The sequence below is a fragment of the Vombatus ursinus genome, unplaced genomic scaffold, assembly GCF_900497805.2.
Source record: "Vombatus ursinus unplaced genomic scaffold, bare-nosed wombat genome assembly UNPS02014801.1, whole genome shotgun sequence".
Taxonomy (NCBI): domain Eukaryota; kingdom Metazoa; phylum Chordata; class Mammalia; order Diprotodontia; family Vombatidae; genus Vombatus; species Vombatus ursinus.
Genome location: NW_020954579.1, coordinates 17,956,795 through 17,973,028, shown reverse-complemented (window position 1 = coordinate 17,973,028; position 16,234 = coordinate 17,956,795). Strand labels below are relative to the sequence as shown.

General features: G+C 41.3%; 1 protein-coding gene across 1 annotated transcript in view; it reads right to left on the bottom strand.

Moving 5' to 3' along the window:
• The window catches only part of SDK2 (sidekick cell adhesion molecule 2), a 449,888-nt gene that overhangs the window by 94,716 nt on the left and 338,938 nt on the right, over nucleotides 1–16,234 (bottom strand). The window contains exons 14-21 of the mRNA XM_027873081.1: nucleotides 15,363–15,499; nucleotides 14,786–14,933; nucleotides 11,227–11,367; nucleotides 10,091–10,272; nucleotides 8,762–8,877; nucleotides 2,994–3,189; nucleotides 2,655–2,753; nucleotides 582–773 (exon numbers count right to left, since the gene is read on the bottom strand). Coding sequence (XP_027728882.1) covers nucleotides 582–773; nucleotides 2,655–2,753; nucleotides 2,994–3,189; nucleotides 8,762–8,877; nucleotides 10,091–10,272; nucleotides 11,227–11,367; nucleotides 14,786–14,933; nucleotides 15,363–15,499 — 1,211 coding nt within the window. The remainder of the gene's footprint in view (nucleotides 1–581; nucleotides 774–2,654; nucleotides 2,754–2,993; nucleotides 3,190–8,761; nucleotides 8,878–10,090; nucleotides 10,273–11,226; nucleotides 11,368–14,785; nucleotides 14,934–15,362; nucleotides 15,500–16,234) is intronic.

Sequence of the window (16,234 nt, the reverse complement as noted above, 5' to 3'; positions counted from 1 at the left end):
TCAGACACGTATTAGCTGTGTGACCTTGGGCAAGTCACTTAACCCTTATTTGTCTCAGTTTCCATATTTGTAAAATGGGGATAAAAATAGCACTTGCTTCACAGGGTGGTTGGGGGAATAAAATGAGATGACATTTTATTTATAACATTTATATAGTATATTACTACTATGTAAATTCATATGTATTTATAGCATTTACATAACATATGCAAAGCATTTTTCAAACCTTAAAATGCAATGTAAATGTTATTTTTATTGTTATTATTATAGCACATGATCCAGTGGGATAACAGGACCTCAATAAAGAGGGGCTGTTCTTGAGTACAAAGGAGTAAGTACCAGTAGCCTGTACCTTTTTCTTGAGGCGTGGGTGCTAGAGAAGCATTATTCCTTGGACCCTCTGCCCAATATTCTGAAATTATGGGGATATGATATCTTCCTTAGAGGCATTTTATCCCAGATCTCAAGGAAGATAGAATGCTCTAGAAGACATCTAGTATTTCCAGGAGAGAAGAAAACTCTTCATTGGGTTCTTGGGTGGCAGAATGATGCCTGGGGTGGTATTACCTTTACCAACTTACCTGGAGGGACCCCAGAGGAGATGGTAGAGGCTGATACTTGGCCTTGGCCCTTTGAGGTCATAGCTGCCACTTCAATGGTATAGGTGGTGAGGGCAGTTAGGCCAGTGACACGGTATTCCAGGGTGACGTTGGGCAGGTAATGTGTTACCCGGGTGTTAGTGCGGTTATACTCCTCCCAGGAGATCCGATATCCTAGGGGGAAAAACAGGACAAGGGATACATATTTAGCTGTGAGATACTGGGATGTTACAACCTACCTTTCCACCTGACAGGATTCGCCTTAAGGAAACTTTGGCATGTACTATAAAGGTCTGGGAGTTATTGGCACGAGTCTATGGACTATTTGTTTTGTTTGTGCTTTTTGGGTATAGAGGAAGGATAGTGGTGGCAGCGGTCTGAATGTTTGGATACTTTGCTCAGTGGCCTGGCATTCTGTCTGGAAGTGCTCTCTGGCCTATTTCTGTTTTTGCTCACGCTTTTCCCTAAATCTGGAATAAACTCCCCCCTCTCCCTAATTTGTCAATGCTCCTAACTTCTTACAAGAGCCAACTCAGATGCCAACTCTTCCATGAAGGCTTACCTGATCAGCCCTCCCTTCCCCTCTCCATTCCCCAAGGTGAAAATAACTTTATGGTTCCTTAAGTTTCTCATATTACTTTGCCTGGGCCTCTCTTTTGTGTTTATCTCACTTGCCCTTCATCATAGTTATTCATTTCACCCTATTATCATTTATTTATTCATTTCATCCTATTAAATTGAATTTATTCATTTAGGGCTGCAACCCTATTTTTACTCCTTGTTCCTACCACAAGGCCTTGCACAGAGCAGGTGCTTAATAAATATTTGTTGCTTGTCCATTGTACCATCCTTCTCACCTTGGGAAGGTGAGAGGCATTGGCATCTTTTTGGGCACCAATTATCAACTTAATAGGATCAAAATTATCTAGTCTACACTTTGTATGCTCTCTATTTCCTGTTTGGTCATGAATTTTTCCCATTCCCATAGATCTGACAGGTAGATTACTCCTTGCTCTTCTAATTTGATGGCTTCATTGTCTATGGCAAGATGCAATTTCCTTCCTTATCTCTTTTAATTAGGTCTATCTTTGCTTTTAATTTTTCTAAGGTCAGGACTGCTATTGGGCACCAATTATCAACCCAGCTACTTGTAGTTAGAATAGAAAGGGCCAAATACCAGCAGAATACTGAGATAGCTTGGCCACTGCAGAAGAGATATTAGAAGCTCATGGCAGTCACGCCAAGGGTAGCAAAAGAAAGGGCAGAAAAGCCAGAGATTTTTTTATAGTCTTTTTTTTTTGTTGTTGGGTGAGATAATTGGGGTTGAGTGACTTGCCCAGGGTCACACAGCTAGTTAAGTGTCAAGTGTCTGAGGCCGGATATGAACTCAGGTACTCCTGATTCCAGGACCGGTGCTCTATCCATTGTGCCACCTAATTGCCCCCAAACCAGAGATTTTTAACGGGAAATATCGGGGTATGTTATTGATTGGCAGCATAGAGAATCCTAATCCTTAGTTTCCTCATCTGTAAAATGGGGATAATAATAGCACCTGCCTCATGGGCTGTTACGATGATTAAATGAGATAAGATATATAAAGTGCTTTGTAAACCTTAGAGCATTATATAAATGTTGTCTACTCCTGATCATTTTCAGCCTGTATTGCCTCTGCTCTAGCTCTCCCAATCAGAACTCTCCCTCTGGAGCTACTTGGACTCTGCCCTTGGGTCCCTGGACTTTGATTAGTGAGCTATCACCTCATCTTGTCTTGGTCTCCAGTTATTTCCTGGCCTGTGCCATGCATCTACCCCTTCTCTCCGTGATGTAGAGTCTTTCCTCATTAGAATGTAAGGCACCTGAGTTCAAGGACTGTCTTGCTTCGTTGTATTTGTAACACCACTGCCTGTCTGGCAAGTAGAAAATGCTTACTAAATGCTTTCTCATTTATTCTCTGGCTATTTTTAAAGAATGGGTGGAAGGCTGGTGGTGTTTTAAGGATAATCTTTTGAGGTCCTGTCTGGGATTTAGTGACACTAAGGAAAGGATTAGACCCACCAGTGAGGATGCCGTTTCTCTCCCCAGGCTCTTGCCAGCTGACCTTCAGGGAGGTGTCCAGGATTTCACTGAAGCTCAGGTGTCCCACAGGGCCAGGTACTGTTCCCAGGAAAAAAACAACAGAAAAAACAAAAAACCGGCAATCCCCACCCCCCAAAGCACAAGGAAAGTTAGAATCAGGGAGTGAATACTTTTCCAAAGAGACAAGATTATAACCTAGGCTGGGTTGGAGATGATATGAAAGGAAAACAAAATATGGGTGTCCCATTGCCCAGAAGAACTTAGATCAACTGTTACAAGGAAAAGTGGGGGGTACTAGAAGAGGAGTGGGGCACATACCATCCTCGTGGGTGCGCACCAACTGGGGTGAACTGCGGGGTCCATCTCCGGGTGTGGTAAAGCACAGAACCGAGGTAAAGTACTCTGTGAATTTCTTCAGGCCTGACACAAAGCCCACGTGGATACTGTCCTGGAAGTTGGGCCGGGCTGTCACCATGGTAACCTCTTCTTCTTGCTCAGGCTCCCAGGCAATCAGCTGGGGAGATGGGATACTCAGCATGTCAGGTGGGATAAGATGAGCTCTATCAAGCAGGCCAAGCTCGGCCTTAAGGAGGTCAGGCTACTGGGCAGAGAATCCAGGCCCTCAAATCATTGCTGCTCCTCTTTCCATTAGGAGGGCACAAAAAGGACAGGCTCCCATCCCCCTATCCCCCACACCGTAACATCCTCTGGAGGAGTCCCACCTTGATGTCATTTCATTTATTAAAAAACCGACCCTAAGGCAGCTGGGGCCTTTGGTTTGGGGTTAATGCTTATTTTTTCAAAACTGCTATAGTTTCAAATTATTGAGAACTGTTGTTGTTCAGTCTTTTTTCAGTCGTATCAGACCCTTTGTGACCCCATTTAGGGTTTTTGTGGCAAAGACACTGGAGTGGTTTACCATTTCATTTCCTTCTCTAGCTCATTTTACAGATGAGGAAACTGAGGCAAACAGGGTTAAGTGACTTGTCCAAGGTCACCCAGCTAGTAAGTGTCTGAGGCCAGATTTGAACTCAGGAAGATGAGTCTTCCTGATTCCTGGTCCAGTGTTTTATCCACTGGGCTTTAGCCAAAAAAGCCTCTTAGTCTGGAAGTTCTAAGCAGCCCTCTTTCCTAATCACTTTCTTTACCCCATCCTCCCTCCTTCTCCTCTCCCATTTTCCATCTTGATCTCCTGTTTTCCAGTCATTTCATCTGTCTCTCAAGATGACAGCTGGTCCCTGAGATTTCCTCATTTATTCAAAGTTGATTAAATATCAATTAATGATGAAAAGCAACACTTGATGAGTTTTAATAAGCATGAGTATTTATAGATATAAAACAATACTGCGGCCAATGTCGCCTGATTAACTCATGATTCTAACAATGCTTAATCTTCTTCCTTTCATGGTCTTATGTTTATAAACCATGTTTTGGCATTTAATTAGTATTGCGCAAAATAGCCTTTGGCGAGTTAATTAGATACTAATTAGACCCTAAAAATACTAATCAGAAATACTAAATGGCATTTAATAAGTATGTTAAATATCCTCCTTATTCTAGTTATCTTGTTTTGTGGCAATTAAATTGCCAAACTTCTTTTGAGTAGATTAAGAAGCAAGTTTAATGTTTTAATTCAATTTAATTTATGCAAATTTGAATTAATTATGAATTAGAATTAATTACATAGTACCTAAGCCTTTGCTCTCCAGTAAGTATTAAATCTTGGTAAATATTTTATTAGTCGTGGACCAATTAGAATAATGACTGTTTTAAAAGATTGTAAAGTGTATGTAGGAAGGTGTCCAACAGATTCATACCATGATTTCACCAATAAAAATGATCCAGAAATGAACAGACACATTTAAGGAAATGAGATTTTAAGGAGAAACAATATTGACTTTATGACTGTAGTTCCATGCTTGAAACCTAAGATGGCAGTTACGGTTTTGTCCTTCTGTTTGCACAGAGTTTAGGGGTGAATCTCTCCTTTTCTGCCAGCAGGGTTGGGATCCCTACTTTATAGATGGGAAAGTTGAGCAGCGGTAAGAAAGATAAAAGAGTGTTACACATATGCTCACCGTTCCCATCTATTCCCTATGGAGGAGGTTGACTCGAAGAACAGGCATGGCCCAGCTAGGCTAGGGAGGAGAATGTTGGGCAGGCTTCAAACTAGTAACGATCCATTTCAGATACAATTATTTTAAAACTGCTGAAACACTTCTTGACATTCTCCTTCTTCCAACATCCCTCTCCCAATAGAACAAAGGGGAAGGAATAGCTTTTCCCAGTCTCGTCCTACCAAGTAAACGCAGGCACTACGCTGTTTCCACAAAAGAAACATGACCTTTGGGGTCCTATGACATTACAATGCATTTGAAAATAAGACTGGATGAAACCATGTTTTCCAAAGCATGACTGTATTTTTCTTTTTTAGTCCAATCCTACAATTTCGTATTTGTGGGGAACTCCCTCTGCAGATAGGCAACTTATAATTTTGGATAATTGGCTGGGATACATTGAGGTTAAATGACTTGCCCATGGTGGAACAACCAGTACATACACACCCCTGTACATACATACATACTGCACACACATACCTATTACCTATGGAGAAGGTTGGGTTGAAGAATAGGCATGGCCTGTTTATACACACATACATACCACCTATCGTGCATATATAAATGCACAATACTAACACGCACACATATATACACAGAAGTACATATTTGTGTGTGTATATATATATATATATATATATGTATATGCACATACATACATACATACACACAGGGTTATCCCCAAAGTCTTTGTAACTTTAGGTTATTAAATACTTTTGCAATACTCTGTGTTTGTGTGCATTTATGTAGACACATAAATATATGTCCATATGTATATAATATACACATGGATACACACATGTATAGATACATAGGAATGTGGACACATGTGTATATGTTTATACACACATATACAGATACACACACATAAAAGCACCTTAGGCATCTAGGTGCACAGTAGATGCAATGCTGGAATTAGAGTTAGGAAGACCTGAGCTCAAATTCTTGGACATGTGGCTCTGAATAAGTCACTTGACCTCTAAGCCTCAGTTTCCTTATCTGTAAAATGGGAATTATAATAGCATTTCCTTTGTTGTGAAGAGTAGATGAGATAATGCTTATAAAGCACTGTATAAATGCTAGCTAATATTATCATATGTAGGCACATACATACATGTGTTTATAAAAATGTCTGTCGATAGAACACTGATATTTTACTGTCAATTTATGTGTCTATTCATTTTTTTTTCCTATTGAATATATATTCTTTCCTTGTTTATCTGAAGCTGTCATTCTTACATTCAGGGTAGGGGAGAGGTTTTGAAGACCTCCCCAGAGAGCAATGGGTCATGAGCCCTAAGGCCTATATTCTTGACTTTTTTCCCCTCACAGCATAGTAGAAAGAGCATTGGGTTTGGATCCAAACACCTGTGCTTCAGTACCAGCTGTGATACTTCCTGGCTGTGTGACCCCAGGTAAGTCATTTAAACCTCTTTGAGTCTCCATTCTCTCCTCTTAAAATGTGACATGCACTACCTACCCCAGAGAATTTCTGCAGAGAAAGAACTTTGTAAACTCCACATAAATAGCACCATAGAAATGTGAGCTATTAATATCGGTAATGATAATAAGGTAGAGAACATTAGCGGCCAGAGGGCTTGGACACTCTGCCCAGTAGCCTGACCTCCTGGAGATCCATTTAACCTGCTCAAGGGAGGTCTTCCCACTTAGAGCTAGAGGGCAGAGATCAGCTTACTTCCTGTGTGCCAGTCACTACCCATCACTAGGTCTCAGTAACCTTTGCCTATTTGTCCTTTGTTCTCAAAGAGGACCAGTGACATCAGGATGGTGACATCTTGACATGCAAGTGAATTGATTTTAAGTGAGGGAATTGGACAAAACAGTCTCTCCAAGGACTTTTCCTGCTCTCAAACCCATGATTCTATGAGCTCCCACGGTATAGCACCTAAGAATAATAATCAAGTGTTCAGTGAAGGCTTTTCTATGATGGTGAGAAAAATGTAGTAGCACTGAAGAGAAAGAGAAACTGATCCTCCCATACAACAGCAGCTCTTGTCCTCTTTTGGGTTGCTGGCTTTCCAGTCTTCTGAACTCTCCATGATGTATAATCAGGTGTTTCTGACCTACTTGCTTTTGATCTAGGTAATCCTAGGCTGAGGCCTAACTGCTCTGGCCGCCTCAACCTGCCTCTCTGGCCCTGCTGGGCCTCTTTTGCCTTTGAAGTTTCCTCTCCTATGGTCTCATTTGAAGCTAAGTCTCCCAATTTGGTATGAAACTTTTATGGTGAAGGAAAGTAATTGTTTCCAACTCGGTGAGTTGGTGGAGAGATCTGCCTTCTGCTTCCCTCTTGAGTCTCAATTAAAAAGCCCTTCCCTGCTAATGCCAAGAACGGTTTCATGGTTTCTGGTTTCATAACCAAGTGTTAACAGCTTCGTTTCTCCTCTCCTTCCCTGTGTAGGCCAGGAACTGTCTCATCTATCTGTCTTTGACTCACATTCTGTAAGCTTCCTTTGGGTGAGGCTGTCAATATGCCTGGAGGGTCTGTACATGTTTAGGTAGCCCAGGAAGATAAAGGGGTCTTTCTTTGTTTTCCAAGTTGGAACTGGCCATAATTGTGTCTAGGTCAAAATTCAATTAAAGACAGACTAGGGAAGGCAATGGGGAGGAAAGTTCTTCCTGCAGTAATTAATTATGTAGGGATGGGAAGGTCCATCTTCTAGAGACTGCGGCTCATTTCCCCTCCTGGGCTGAGAGTGGAAGATAGGCCTGGGAGAGGGATACCACAATGACAAGATCTTGAAGATGATGTCTAGGGAACAATTGTGCTGCATGCCACCAAAGGACACCAAGGCAAGGTTTGGAGAAGATAGACACAGGAGGGAGGAAGGATGCCTCTGTATTCCACCAACACCATGAAACAAAGCCCCATTTGCCCCGTGATAGTTACAACTTTACCTATTTTTAAAATTCCCTTCTCTCTAGTGTTGCTAGGAAACTTTTTTCTCCAGTCTAACCTCAATAGCCCCCACTGCTGTAATCCCAAATCATGGCAATTATTAGAGTAACAATCACAGGTATTGCATGCATGCAAATAGATCTTTCACAGGAGGTTCAGGTACCTGACAGGTAAGACTGTAGGGATCAGCAGTAACTCAATCATAGACCAATAAACAAATCCCATCAAATAATTCAAGAGTTGGAGATTCCACTTCTAAGCTGTGCTGCTCATTGACAGTGTTAACTCATATATGTCACTCAGAATTAGTTTATCCATCTGGTGTCAGGAAGGACAATTACAAATGTGAGGCTACAGATCCCTGTCTTCAATACCCATAGGGAGAGAGGAAGATCTCTGACTCCTTTCACTCTGATTCCTTTCTCTATATTTTCACTATATAAAGAAGGGGAAACTGAGTCGTAGAGGCCAGGACCTCTACCTTACCTGTCCATCAGACCAAAGAAAGATACTCAGAGAAGAATGAGTGTGCTTTGGGGTAGGTCACAACCTCTTTATTTTCTGATAGAACTAAAGCATTCTATTTCAAAATCCAGGCCCCATTTTACCCAAGTCACACTGACTCCTCTCAGTGGGCCTGACCAATAGTGAAGCCCACGTTTACAGCTACCTTGCCTAGAGGCTTTGATCTGGGAGTGTGTTGGGGCCAGTTTGAACTGGCTGATTGTAAATTTTTAGAGTGACAATTCATACTTTCAAAATTAGCAAATGCTACAAATCAGAGCTTGATTTATTGTTTTGTTGACTATTTAGACTAAAGAAAATGATAAAGAAAATATCAACAATGATTATTAAACTTAAAAGTATGTTATGTGTAATTTCTTTTTTTTGAGGGGAGAGCTGGTTGTTAAACATTTACCAGGACACCACTGCATGGATCAGAACAATATGCCATTGCCTCAGAGGATCTTTTCTGTTCCATTTGTGCCCTCTATCTTTTGTTGAAAGACAGGGGATCCTGGAAGAGAGTAGTAAGCTGAGTTTCTTCTTACCTTATAGCCCTGGTTGATGCCATTGATGAACTGGGGGCTCGGGGCATTCCAAGTGAATCGGATGGTTGTAGAATTGATGGCCTCAGCTCGGACATTGCCTGGGGGGACTGTGGGAACTGGGTGGGGGAAGGAGAGGAAGAAATGGGGAAAAGCTTAAATGTCAGAGAGGACAAAACTATAGGCCTATTGCAAAAAAAAGTAACTAGGTACATGACTATAATAGGATAAAAAGGAATGTGGACCTGTGATACAGGTATAGGAAACTCCCAGGAAAGGAAACTCCCTAACCAATGTAGGCTAGAATCTTCTTTGCAATTTATGACTTTAGAGAGGTTTTTAGAGACCTGAAAGGGCAGGTAATTTTCCTAGGGTCACACAGCTAGTATGTGTGAGAGGCAGAACTTGAACCTGGGTCTTCCTGACTGGAGGCAGCTCTCTAAACACTATGCAATACTGCCTCTCCCTTGCCTATAATTTTTGTTCAGTTGTTTTTCAGTTGTGTCCAACTCTTTGTATAATAGGTAAAATTTATAGATTTTACTTGATCAAACAGAAAGATCACTGGGTTAAGGATCACAGATTTAGAGTGGGTTTGCCTTTACAGATGATCTAGTCCAACTCCATTTTACAGATGAGGAAACTGAGGCCCACATAGGTTAAATGACTTGTTAGTAAACTTCAGAGTTGAGATCTGAACTCAAGTCTTTGGATTTTTCATTGTATTACCCTGCTGGAGACCTGGACTTTAAAAACTCTACTCTTAACTTCTGGTGTGGCCTTAGCCAAATCACTTTCATTGTGAGTTAGTTTTCTTCTCTGCAAAATGGGAATAATCACACCAGGCTAATACAGGCCTAATCAGGTAGTTGTGAGTCTAATAGCAATGGATGTAAAAATGCTTTGGAATTTAAAAAAAAAGTACAAGACTATGACATATAATGTTACATAATCTAATTAATATATCAAAATGCATAAAGGATCTCCAATGTACCCTTCAGCCTTTGTTTTTTTATCTCCGCATTTGCCTATTTCTTTATCCCTGAGTTTTCCCACATTCATTCAATAAACATTTTTATTAAGAACCTACTATATGCCAGACACTGTGTTAATCATATGTACTAAATGACTAAGGCACTGGTATGTGATAGTAGGAGTAGTCCAGTCAGGAAAAACCAACCTAAGGTGTGCCTGACTTCTCTTCAGGGATGGTATAAGGAGAGAAGAGTGCTAACACAGCAATAAATGAAGACAGATCTGTATCTGGATCAGATCAAGAAATCATGAACTTTGACCTTCACACTCACAAACCCGAACCCCCCCCTCACTCACCTCCCTGCAAGGTCCACTCTGTCACTTTGCTACTGTAGACGCCTAGGCCGGCACTGTTGTAGGCTGCCACTGAGATCTCATAGTTGGTCCAGATGATGAGTTCCTCCAGGAGAAGGTTGTTGACATCTGCATTTGTGATGTTCCTAAACTGGTACCCAACAGGCAACCCAGCTAGGCAGAACCTGGAGAGGCAAAGAACATAGACAGCAGGGTGGGACTCTCCCAGAGGCCTTTTTGGGTGAACCTTTCTGTTCACATTTTTCTATGCAGAAGGGAGCCCCTGGGCATTTGTGAGTAGCTTGGGACCTTGGAGAAAGACCTGGTCTCTCTTGGTGGGAGAGCATCCAGGAGAGGGAAGATAGGAATCAGACTGGCCTATCATGGTAAGAGTCTTTGGGCTCCAAGGGGTAGGTCTGATGATACATGTTCTGAAATCAGAAAGGCATGTGGACAGGATATTTTGTTACAACTAGGTGGTGGGCTTTTTATTCTTTCCACCATAAGTCCAGCTTGGGATGTCTTCTATCTCTAGGCCAGAACCTTCAAAAGTCACCTCATTTCTTCTATTTCCATAGAAGACTATGCTTAACTTAGCTCAGGGCATGGATAGCCTCTTCTGGTCTTAAAGCCTTTACAAGAGGTAACTACCACACCACTTTCTGTCATCCACTTCGTATTCCACCAACAAGGAAGTTCTTTTTGATATCTAACCTAAATCTTTCACAGTCTAAACAGAGCCCACTTCTCTTTGGGTACTTCTTAAAAGGTGGTCCAGTCTCACAAGAGACCCAAATTAACTTCTTGTCTCATGCAAACAGCAACACCTTCCAGGCAGCACACTGGCATCAGAGTCAGGAAACCTGGGCTCGGCTCCCAGCTCTAATACTTATTAGCTTGGCGACCTTGGGAAGATCATTTACTCATCTGAGCCTCATTTACCTCACCAGTAAATAGGGATAATAATAACCCCACTGGATTGTAGTGAGTAAAGTGCTCTGTAAACCTTAAAGAGTTATAAAAAGTGAATTATGATTACTGGTATTATAATAGAGAGTAGGAACATGCGGTATGTTTCCAAGAGAGCTCTCAATCTTCTCCAATTTCAAGCTCTTTCTCTCTCTCCCTGGGTGGCTTACCTGATGATATAACCCTTCAGAATGCCGTTTTGATGGCTCTCAGGAGGAGGTTGCCACTGGATCATAATGGATTGGTTGGTCCGGCCACTGGCGATGACATTCTGAGGAGGGGCTGTGGGTGGCTCTTCAGGGAGGGAGACTCTGAGCAGCAAATGTCAAAAAGTACATCTATTCCTTGTCAACTAGTCTAGAAAACAAGCCTTAGAAGACCTAACTCTTTTGTGCCCAAATTCCCAGCAAGTCCCAATTGGTGGATTAGTAGTGGCCCTAGTTATCCATTACATCTAGGGCCAGGATCTTGCCCGACATTGATTCACTCCCTGGACATCTCCCCACCAGTCACTATTTGCTACTGGCAATGGTGCTATCATCACCTTTCCTACCTCCAAATCTGAAACCATAACCAAATTAATGCTGTTATTTTCCTGGAAACATCAGTGGCACTACTTGCCATTTCTGCACTTTCCAAGCCAAAATATCCTTCCATGGCCACCACATATGCGTTGTGGGGCAAAGGATAGAGCACTTGGATTTGAGTCAGTGAACTCAAATCCTGCCTAAGACTTTTACTAGCTTCAAGATCCTGGGAAGTCATTTGACATCTCTTAGACTCAGTTCCCTCAGGTGTAAAATGAGGAGGTGGAACTCAGTGGCCTTTAAGGTTTCTTTCAGTTCTAATCTATGATCCTATCCTATGAATGTAAGCCTCCTAAAGGCAAGGATTGCTTTTGTTTTTGTATTTGTATCTCTAGTGCTTGGCATATAGTATGTGTTTAATAAATGCTTTTCCATTCGTTCACTCCTGTTTCAGAGTCTTGGGGTTTATTAGGAGGGAAGACATCTGCATTCTAATCTTAGTTCTATACTTGCTTTACGATTTGACCTTGGGATCTATCCAAGAGACTAAAGGGGAAGGTAAACGCTACATTGAATAGAGCCCTTGACCTGGAATCAGGAAGACCTGAGTTCAAATAAGTCCTCAAACACTTACTAGCTGTGTGACCTTGGTCACTTAACCTCTATCTCAGTTTCCTTATCTGTTACCTATCTTGCAAAGTTGTTTTAAAAATCAAATGAGATAAAATTTGTAAAGTGCTTTGCAAACCTTAAAGTGGTATAGAAAAAGGCTACCTATTGTTATTTCTCAGATGCAAAATGGATAAATATGGTAATGGATGATAAAGCAGTTGGGAAATAAAACTGCTGAACAAATATACTCAACTCTCACTTAGCAGAAGGACTATCTTTAGTCTTTTAAGGAAAATGAAAAGCTCTCAACCTCAGTTTCCTAGTCTGTAAAATGAGAGTAATAATACTTGTAACAATACCTCAAAGTGTTATTGTGAAGAACAAACGGGATAAGTGGTATGTACAGTGTTTTGCAAACCTTAACATCTCTTAGACTCAGTTTTCTTATCTGTAAAATAAGGAGGTAGAACTCAATGGCATCTAAAGACTCTTCTAGTTCTAATCTACGGACTATGGACCTAGATGTGGTGGACAACTAGGTGACCACCAACTCAACAATTAATTAATAATTATCAATAAGAACTATTACTATATCTTACTAGTGAGGTAGCATGGCATATGGATAGAGAGCCAGTCAGAAGACCTGGATTCAAGTCTTGTCTCTAATATATACTGGCTGTGTGACATCTGAGCAAGTCACTTAACTTCTTAATCATTTCAGGCAACTCTCTAAAGCAATAAATATAAGAGAAGGTGCTAACCTGCATGAGCAGATGGAATTTTTATGTCAATGAAGTCACAGGTCTAGTTTCTGTCTGTCTCCTATTACTCCTATTACTACCTCCTATTACTATTACTATCATTTTCCCATTTATTTCCCAGACCACACTTGGGCAGTTGAATAAGTGGGTAGGTGGGAGGGAGGGAGAGCGTGTGTGTCTAGATTACAAATCCAAATACAGGTTATTTAAACTTACTTGTTTAGCTGCCCTAACTTTTCTTTATGCCAATCATTTTTAATAGAAATATTTCTAAAATTTATTATACCTTTTGTACCTTCTTAAATAGAGAAAATCATACATAATTTAACCATTCCTCGATTCTCAGGATCATCAGTATAAATGATAATGATTGTACTGTGCTGTCGGGTTAGCGATATCCTCAAATATTGCTGAGGTGCGGACTGTCTGCCCTCTGCTAAATGGCCCCTGTAGTATGCGCCTAATTTTTTTAGTTAACTTAGTTAACTTAGCATAACTCTCTAAATATCAGGATGTCCATGATCACTTCTCTCAGACCATAATGTACTTTTATCAGGTCTTTCCTTCTCCTAATTTGCAGATTCTTATCTTCTGTGTACTTTAAAATCAAATGGGCAAATCTGTTAGAATTGTGTGCAAAATAAGGTTACTGTTGTGAGTCAACAGTCCCTAAAGGCACTGAGGGATTACCCTGTGGACACACTACATAAGCTTTAGCTCATGGACTTTGTTACAATCATTTCGTTGTTGTATTTGATATTGAGACAGCTAGGGGGCACAGTGGATAGAGCGTTGAGCCTAGAGTTAGGAAGACCTGAGTTCAGAATCAGCCTCAGACATTTCCTAGCTGTGTGACCTGGACAAGTCACTTCACCCTGTTTGCCTTAGTTTCCTCATCTGAAAAATGAGCTGGAGAAGGAAATGGCAAACCACTCCCGTATCTTTGCCAAGAAAACCCCAAATGGGGTCACAAAGAGTTAGACATGACTGAAAATGACTGAACTGTATTCATTGTTGAGACTGCTGGAAGTTTAACCCCTGGAGAAGGGTTACTGTAAATTTTTTTTGGGGGGTGAATGAACATTGCTCCATTTGTATTCTTAGGGAAGAAATATTAATTAAATGGCTTTTAATAAATGGTGCTACACAAGTTTCTTTGTGGTCATAAAGAACCAGAAATTAAGCAGGTGCCTGTCAATAGGAATGACTGAACAAAGTATGGTATATGAAGAGAATGGAATATTATCACGCTGTAAGAAATGAAGAAATGGACAGTTTCAGAGGAACTTGAGAAGACTTGTATGAACTCATGCAGAGTGAAATAAACAGAACGAGGAGAACAATTTATACTATAGCAACAACAATGTGAAAACTAACGGCTTTGAAAGCTTAAGATCTCTGATCAGTGCAATGACCAACCACTATTCCAATAGACCCATATGGGATTGGAGCATAGTTGAAACTGGAGCATCTGCCTTCTGACAGAAGTGAAGTACTAAATATGCAGTAAGAGACATCCAATGTGGGAATTTGCTTTGCTTGTCTATGAATATTTGTTACAAGCAGTTTGTTTTTGTTTTTCAGTGGGGGAGGGGAAGTGGGAGAGAGAAAATTAATGCTTATTAACTGAAAAATATTTGATTAAAAAAAAAGATGAATAGTGCCATGCTTGGTGCTATATGGAAAGGCCTACAAAAACAGAGACTTCACCCTTTAGGAGCTCATATCCTGCCCATTCGTTCTTCCTTCCTTCCTGGCCTGTTAGTTCAGATCCATTGAAATTTGCCTGTATAATGCGACTGAGATTTAGATCCCAAGGATCTCCTCACCTTTCTGTGTCTTTGCTGAATTGCCCCTTCCCCACGTCGTTGACTGCACAGAGACGGAACTGGTAGGAGCGTGCTGGAACCAGGCCCTTGACCATCACTGAAGTAGCCTCAGGATCCACACTAGGCAAAAGTACTGTCCAGGGGGCATCTTTAGGGGCAGAGGGAGAGCAGGGTAGAGATGAAGGTTCCAGTGGAGCCCTGTGATCACTACCCAAGCTGTGATTAGTTTAGGATAGGGGGAAGGACAATGGTCTACCATGTTAACACCACAGTTAAGTCTGGGAAATCGAGGGCAGCCTGACCAGATATGGGAGGGGTTGGAATGGGAGGAAAAGCACTAACTAAGGGTTGCATTTTACTAACTGAATTTCATTTTACAAATGGATAGACTCCATGCATACCATATAAAAATCACTTTTCAAATTAACGGACATTATTTTGGAGTCTATAGCACTAACACTTTGGTAGAGGAGACTGAGACTGAGCAAGACATTCCCGCCTGGTCTGTACCTGCTTTTCATATGGTAGAGTCCTGGGCAAAGGAGGATGTGGGGAAATGAAAGGAGGAGGGTCTTACTGTTCTCTGACATCTCCAGAACATAGTGTATCAGGGGGCTGTTGCCATCGAAGGGCTTGGCCCATGTCAGATTGATGGAGCGTCTCTCAGCTGTGCTCAGGGTTGCCACGGGATGCTCAGGTGCATGGGGCAGCTGACTGGAAGAGAGAAAGTAGTACAGGAAGTATGGCCATGATACATAATACTGTAAGGTGATGGTGGGCCATTGGAGTTCTCAGATGAATAGACACTAAGCTTCCAGACAGATAGTATAGTGGAAAGGGTGTTGGACTTGGAGTCAGGAAGACCTAAGTTCAAATCCCACATCAGATACTAGCTGTGTGACCCTGGATAAATCACTTAACCTCTCTCAGACTCAGTTTCCTTATTTGTAAAAATGGAGATAATCATAACACCTACCTCCTAGGGCCATGAAGATCAGATGAGATAATAGATGTGCTTGGGCAACTATATAAATGCTAGGTATTTATTATTACAATTATTATCATTATTATCCCAGGGGGAGGGGTTATGTTAAGGCAAGAAGAGTCTCTTTTATTTCATCTGCCCTTTCTGAAGTACTCATCCTTGGAAACTGGTCCCTCTGCCTATCCACAATGATGCCTGGTTACATCACCCAACTAGCCTATAGTTAATTAATGCATAATTACTTAATGAGATAGAGACAGAACTAGAACTAAGGGTAGGCAAGGTGGGCAGCTGCTTAGGGTGCAATATATAGAGGGTACAATAATGGAAACTTTGAATATTACCTAAGATAGTTGTGAAATCAGGAGTCAAGTTTCCCTCTGCTTATTATACAGCATATAGGCACAGGGCTGTCCCTTAGAAAAATCACCCATCTGGTGTGGGTGGGTGTTACAATGACTTTT